Genomic DNA, 7,363 nt, shown 5'->3' with positions numbered 1-7,363 from the left:
CTTTCACGCTCCTGTTTTTGATCATCTTCTCAACACCATCGCCTAAAATAAACGTGAGTTCGGGTTTTCTTTTCTATATTTTTATTTATTTATTTAAAATATATTTTCATTAGATTTCCTACTTAAATCCGAAGCATGATTGATTTATGTTCTAAGCTAAAGAACAAATACACATAAAAAAAAGGAAAAAAAATTCAAGAACCTAAGAGTTTACTTTTTATTTGATATATACATATATATACATATATACATATATACATATATGAAAAAAGGTCTCGGTATGAAACACTGGTGTGTACCTCATTAGCCGTGGAGTGAGAGATCGAGATCAGATCCTAACGAGGGTTTCAGCGTCTCGATCGTCTATCTCTCTCTCTCACTCTCTCGAGGAATTTACGCATTGCTTTAACCCTAAGATTTGGAGTTCTACCCCAGCCCCAGGCAGATGGAGACGGTACCAACGGCGGCGGAGCAGCAGCAGCTGGTGTTGTCATTCCTCGAGATCGCCGTCGGCCAGACCGCCGCTACCGCGACGCAGTTCCTGCAGGTTCGGTTCCCTGTTGAACACTTGCATTGTCATCCGGCGGATTTCTCGGGTTGTTTCCCGCTCCTGATCCTCCGAAATTGATTTGGTTGCCGTGATAGTCGTTCGATCTGTCCCTTTTGCTTCGCATTAATCTGGATTGGGGTTTTAGGGTCTTTTTTGATAGTAGTCGTCCTTGGTGTGGTGGATAAATTCTCCAGGCAACAAGATGGAGGCTTGATGAAGCTGTTCAACTCTTCTATGTTGGCAATGAGGACGGTGGGGTTGCTTCGTCTGCCTTGCCTCCTCCCATCAATGAACGCCCTAGGTGAGTTGGGAAGGATTCGTCTGGTTTATAGTGCAGCTTTTGGACGGAATTAAACTATCGTTTAATCTCTCTTTTTGCAGTGGACAGGTGAATTTTTTTGGCACCACAAGTTCGGTGCCACGCCCTCCAGAGGATGAAATACGTCCGCCATTGCCTGTCAAAAGAGAGACTCTTTATGGGGACATGCCTTTGTTCAGGTGTGGTTCTTGTCATCTCACATTGTTTCTACAGAATCTAACTAATGCCGTCGTCATCGAACGTTTATTGCTTAGTTCATGAAGCCTTCTTTTAGTTCAATTGTTACCCAAAAATAAAGCCCTGTTTAAATTGCAAAGGTGACAAACCAAGATAGCATCAGAAAACCATGAATTTGGTAATGGAGGCTGCATCTGTTGCAGATCCTCCAGCACAATGACTGCTGCTTGGTTCTTTACCTTCCACAAATCGTGTCCTAAACAAAGGATGACTACTGCCTAAATTATTTTTCTTCCATAAATGATCTCCTAGATAAACGATCCACAGAAGAGTTCAATTTTTTCTCTCAATCACTATTAAAACTAGAATGTTATAGACCTGACAACATGATAGAGCGAGAAATTTTTTTGTCATCAATGCTCCGAGGTAGATGTAGTAGAGATATAAGTAATATTAAAGACAGACTTTAGGATATTTGTCAGTCTTGCAATTAGTTTTCTGAAAATTGTGTACAGAGATAACATTTTGAAAGAACATAGTTATAATGGTACTTATAACCAGCTTAAGGCATGAAAAGAAGACTGATTCTCAACTCAGTGGTATGGAAGGCTGATAATGGGTAAGGCTGACCTGGGCTGCTATAAGTTTCAGTCTTACAGGCAACCATCAAGTACATGTCCTTGTTCAGCTACCTTGATGTCTTGAAGGCTTCTTGGCCTTGGCCTAAATGCACAAGTCCTTAGCTATGCATGTTGCAAATTTTGTTACATTTGCAAACCCTTCTAGTATGTAACTTCTCTATTTGTTTCTCTGTTGTTTCTTTGAATTTTAAAACAATAAAAATTAAGAATTGTGAAATACAGGAAAAGAATTTTGCTTGAATATGGAACTCGTTCAATCCATATCTTTGTTAAGTTGGATAAAATGTTTTGGATTTACTGTGATCTGTACCTGTTTACTCTCTCTCGTCTCCTTTTTAATAGTGGGAATCACCCTGCAATGAAATTTCTAGTTTTGGAAGTTAGTTTGTGTATAATTGAACAGACATGTTTTTTTGAAACCTGTGCATCGCTGTGAATGCTTTTGATTATGAATTTTCAAACTTCTATCTTTGCTTGTATCTCTGAACCTGAAGTTGGCATTTTGGTTCATCTTTTTCCTGCTTTAGCTTTGTTTGGCTTACTTGTTCATCCTATTTCCTGTGAGTTCTTCCCTTGAATTATTATTTTCTCCCCTTTATCTCTATTCAATAGATTGCATCACAAAAGATTAAATGTTCAGAAATTTTCTATTCTCAAATTCGGAGTTGCTATTTCTCTTCATGGTCAGTGTCTACTTGATATATGTTTCCTATTCCTGACTCTAATGATGTTATGATGCACATGACTTTATAGCAGTCTGCCGTCTAATGTCCTTTTACTCTGTTCGACTTCAGGCCAGTGGATGCATTCCGCAATTTTGATGAGGGGTCAAAACGATCTGCTGTGTGGGAATCAGATGAAAGTGCCCCATCAACATCAAATGGTTCCCGTGATAATCTTGCTTCTCTATATAGTCCACCTTTTGCCTTGATGTACCAAGGGCCATTCGAGCAGGTGCGTGAAATGTGATAGAGTTATTGTGCTTTTTCAGTTAACTAATTATATTTCGTTCGGTAAGTGATTCGTGGTTCTAAGAATGAGTCAAACATGGATTAGTTACTTCCTACCGATGTATCTTCAAGAACTAATTTATACATCATATTTTATTAATTTTTTTATGATACCTTCTTGTGGTATAGCTAATTTCATTTTATTTACTGGTGGATCACTTCCTACCACCTAGGGCCTAGGATTTCCTTCATCATATTGATCACTTATGTCGGAAATATATAGATGAATGCACTAGGCATTTGAATTCTTCAATAAGGAGAGGAATATTACAGTTATTATTAATAAGATGTATATGAATGGATAGTAAAATAGTGAGTCCAATATGTTAATATTAATAGATGCCTACATGTTAATTATGTGGCATTAACATGCAGTAATATTACTATTAACAGGACCTGCATTGGTTCCTTGTGAGTTCCCGTGTGTCATCAACAGTCTAGACATTAATACATATCACCTTTGAATGGTGCTAAGTAGCATGGCAATAGTAGGAATAACTGCCTGCTTGAGCATTGCCATCAATACAAATATCCACATGTGCATCATTGTATCATATCATCATAAGTGACCTGTCATTGCATTAAATATTTTATGTTAATATTTCACAATAACTTTTACATCAAGTGATAATAAAAAAAATTGTGATTGATGAGAGAAACCTTAAGTGGCCTAAGGGTGTAGTAAAATATAGATAGTGAAAGTGGAATCGGGCTAAAAGATTGGTGGCTATCCTATAATTAGTCTTATTTTGTTTGCTTTTTCTCATTTCCATTGCATGATGAGGTTGTTTCACCTATTTTTCGGTTGGTATGGTCATATACTATGTTGTTGCAAAAATGGTCATTGTGAAGTTCCTTGATACACGTTGACTTCCATATATCATTCCAGAAACTGTGTCCAGGAAGTAAGACCATGGACACATTGATCAGAATACCAATAGATTACCTCGAGCCAAAAAAAAAGAAAAAGAAGCTTAACGAAGTATATCCAATTTCTGTTGTCATAATGTATTAGTTTGGACTCATGAATGATCCTCTATATGAATTGATACCAATATGAAGCTGAAAGTTATGAAATTAACATGTCATGACAATTAATGTGATATCATTAACCTTTTAATTAATAATTAGTATTAGTTCACAAAATGCACTAACATGGAAGTAAAAAACAACTTACTGTATTTTACATGACAGTGTGCTCCTCTCTCTCTCTCTCTCTCTCTCTCTCTCAAAGTTTTAGTAACTATATTCCACATATGTAGTTTGAGAGTTAGCAGAAGGTTATTTTCTATCTTCTAGTTGTTATTGACTCCAATTAGTCTCAATACTGCACCTTTAGACTAAATAAAAAGGTTTGAAATTGGGACCGCCAAGTGCTTTTATTAGTTTGTACGGTATCCTACCAATGCACAAGCACAGTTATTTATTAAATTTTTTTCCCAGATATATCCATCTTCCGAAAGCAAGCACTTTGATTCCTGTACTTATGATACTCTTGTCTGTATCCACGCAACATTACATTCAAAGCGAATGGTGTTATACCAATGGGAAGCTTGTTGAAGTTCACTAAATATCAATAGCCACTTGACATTTAGTTGTAACATACCTAAGCATAGATGGTACCATGGAGGATCTACTTTTGTTTATTTCTATTTAGTACATAGTCAACAACATGTTGCTTAAGATAAGTGACATGCCAAGGAATCAAGGCACATGCTGTTCCTTTAGAAGATTCAGTATCCATAATATTTACCTTTCAGGTGTAACCTTTCTTCATATACTGAAAAAGCCTCACATTATTTTGAAAGATAAGGAATTGTAAATGATTGAATTATGATGCTTTATCAGAAATTTGTATTTGCTGAAACAGTTCATTAGCCACAACAAAGTGAAAGCATATTCTCTGTGATCTGTTGAGGTGGATTATTAGTCATTTAAACTTGAGAGGCTTCTTTCGACTGAACTTCTCCCTTTGGTCATGTCAAATAAAGAAGAAAAGAGAGAATCAGAACCTAAGAAGAATGAGATGAGCTTCTTTTAAACATCTTGTTTGGGAAATATGAATTGAAGTTTTGAATGCTGATGGGTTTTTCCTGATGTTATTCTTTCCCATGCATCATTGATTGCACTATTTCATTGTCTGTACAGGCAAAGGTTGAGGCTTCTGTTCAGGGCAAGTGGCTGTTGATGAATATCCAGTCCAATGAAGAATTCAGCTCACATATGGTAATTGTTTCTAGACTTGTACTGTTTTCTATGATTTAAGTTCTACAAGATAGTCACTTTCATATGCTCTTCATGTCCAAAGCTTAACCGTGATACATGGTCGAATGAAGCCATGGCACAAACAATCCATAGCAATTTCATATTCTTTCAGGTTAGTCCATTGTACTTGTGTAAGCATATGCTTGCATAGGCATCTCATTTCTGTGTTTTTTTTTTTTTACTAATAAGATTCAGGGCACAGTTATACTCTTTGCTTATTATTTCGATTTTCTACCTGCTTTATGCTTTATGTTGCATTTGTTTTGAGAATCTCAGGTGTTGCATGATACCAGTGAGGGGAAGAAGGTCTGCACCTACTACAACTTGACTACTCTTCCTGCAGTTCTTGTTATTGATCCCATTACTGGACAAAAAATGAGGGGATGGAGTAACATGATACAACCGGAGCGTCTGTTGGAGGTACTGGAGGCCTAAATGATCCATAATTATGTATTCTTTTGAGTTTTGACTTCATCTCTCTATCATCTCCTGATGTATGAATATGCTAGTAAACTTCGCCTTCAAACATATTGGATTCAGAGCTAATAATTTGTCTTCTTTGTTATTTGCAATGGCTTTCCTATCTAGGAGTTGCTTCCATTTCTGGACAAAGGACCAAATGAGCATCATGCTATTCTTCCTCAGAAGCGTCCAAGAGTCACCCATAATTCTGCACTCAATAATATACTAGGTAAGTCAGCCGATGTTTAATCCTTAAAACAAATGACTTTTGGATCTAAAATATCTATTTACTGTCATTTTTTCTCTTGATGCACCTAGATCAAGTACAGATTCTGACACAAAGATTTATGAATGTTTCCTGACATGTCATGTGATGAGATGTAAAATTGCAGCATTTATAAATAATCCATGCAACTAAGATGGGTGTTGATTTTCCATCAAAAAGGGCCAAAGAAAATTTGTGCTTTAGTGTAAATGACTGCATTCTTAAATTCCAGTCCACCAGAACTTGGTAATTTGTGCATTACAAGAATACAAGGCCCAAGCTATGTAAATTTTTGACTTGGGTTCATCAGAATTCACCATGTTTTTTGTTTGTTTTAGACAAAGAAGTTGAGGATGATGAAGCGCTTATGCGTGCAATAGCAGCTTCACTGGAGGATGGTAAAGGTGCTTCTTGGCCACCTGTAATTGATGATGAACCTAAACCGGAGAAAGATTCCGAAACCAGCTTAAATGGAGAGATGATTTATCCTCCTCTTCCCGAAGAACCAAAAAGTAGCAGAGAACTTTGTAAAATTGCGATCCGTCTCCCTGATGGACGTAGAATCCGGAGAAATTTCCTTCCAACTGACTCGACAAAGGTAGTAGATCTAATCAGAAATTCGTGTCCTTGCTTCCACAGCTATCTGTTTACAAGGTTGACATGAATCTTGCCTGTCCCCATGCAGCTTTTATGGTCTCTGTGCTCCTCACAGTTGGCGGATGGACAAAAGCGACCTTTCCACTTTGCCGAAGCCATTCCTGGTACGTTGAAGAGCCTGGAATATGCAAACAACTTAACTTTTGAAGAAGCAGGCTTATCAAATAAGATGATCACCCTAATTTTGGATTGATATAGTGAGATCAGTTGTCCGAGATGAAAGGGTTTTTTTCTTTGCTGTTTTGGCTCTTCTTGCAGCTTAAATAGTCTGTACAGGCGAAATGTTTGAATTGCTTATTGATCGATTAATACAAAAACAACTAGTTTATGTTTCGACCAACTCGGATGGATGCCGTATCGGCACAAACTGTAAATTGCTAATCTATCATTTTGTGCAGCATTAGAGAAGAATCGAAGCCCCAAAAGTGTTAACAATGTCTGCTACTCGTATGTTAGTGAATTGTTCTTATGATTTGGCAAGATGTGTCGGAGGATGAGACGTTGTTAGGTTATCAATTGGGGTGTTTTGACTGCACCACTTCTGGTGGATCCGTTTCAGCCGTCGTTTAGCTCAGCAGCATCTGCATCTTCCACGAAGAGTTGGATTCAAATGAATGAACCCTATCGAACTCATCAGCCTCATCATGCCGTTGGAAGGTCAATCAACTAATTAAAGCTCGCGGATTCATGAGCAAGACATCGTCCACGGATGCGCCAATGCTTGCACGCCACCTGGACCTGCCACCTGGATCCGGACACCGGACGCAGTGCTCGCTGCGTAAAACACTCGGAACACACTTCAATGCTCAGAAGGCCGCTATGACTGCGCCACGTGGGCGTGTCGGCGGCCCCTCCTCCCGCTATTAAAGCGCATTCGGCAACTGCGACGGTGAACCGCCTCTGTTCCGTTCGAGGCCAAACGATTCATCGTCTTAATCGTCCCCGTCCCTCCTCTTCCTCATCCTTACTGGCTTCTCTCTTTACCCAACGATCGAGCAAAGAAACCCTCTTCCTCTC

At 38.3% G+C, this 7,363-nt stretch overlaps 1 protein-coding gene across 1 annotated transcript; it reads left to right on the top strand.

Moving 5' to 3' along the window:
- Positions 1-286: 286 nt before the first annotated feature.
- On the top strand, positions 287-6,686 carry LOC135652362 (plant UBX domain-containing protein 7-like). Its single transcript, XM_065173241.1, has 10 exons — positions 287-547; positions 745-851; positions 932-1,048; positions 2,482-2,641; positions 4,846-4,923; positions 5,006-5,074; positions 5,239-5,382; positions 5,551-5,653; positions 6,028-6,287; positions 6,375-6,686. Exons 1-10 carry the CDS (start codon positions 446-448, stop codon positions 6,537-6,539), a joined length of 1,305 nt encoding a protein of 434 aa, XP_065029313.1. The 5' UTR covers positions 287-445; the 3' UTR covers positions 6,540-6,686.
- Positions 6,687-7,363: the final 677 nt, after the last annotated feature.

The sequence above is a fragment of the Musa acuminata genome, chromosome BXJ1-1 (assembly GCF_036884655.1).
Source record: "Musa acuminata AAA Group cultivar baxijiao chromosome BXJ1-1, Cavendish_Baxijiao_AAA, whole genome shotgun sequence".
NCBI classification, from domain to species: domain Eukaryota; kingdom Viridiplantae; phylum Streptophyta; class Magnoliopsida; order Zingiberales; family Musaceae; genus Musa; species Musa acuminata.
The sequence above is the reverse complement of the archived record's forward strand: the minus strand, read 5'-3'. Positions and strand labels throughout refer to the sequence as shown.

Bases quoted from the DNA above. Each gene is read 5' to 3' on its own strand.
- LOC135652362 (XM_065173241.1), top strand. From the start codon at position 446: ATGGAGACGGTACCAACGGCGGCGGAGCAGCAGCAGCTGGTGTTGTCA. The intron at 852-931 runs GTGAGTTGGGAA...CTCTTTTTGCAG, and splicing joins CCCATCAATGAACGCCCTAG to TGGACAGGTGAATTTTTTTG. The intron at 4,924-5,005 runs GTAATTGTTTCT...TCATGTCCAAAG, and splicing joins AAGAATTCAGCTCACATATG to CTTAACCGTGATACATGGTC.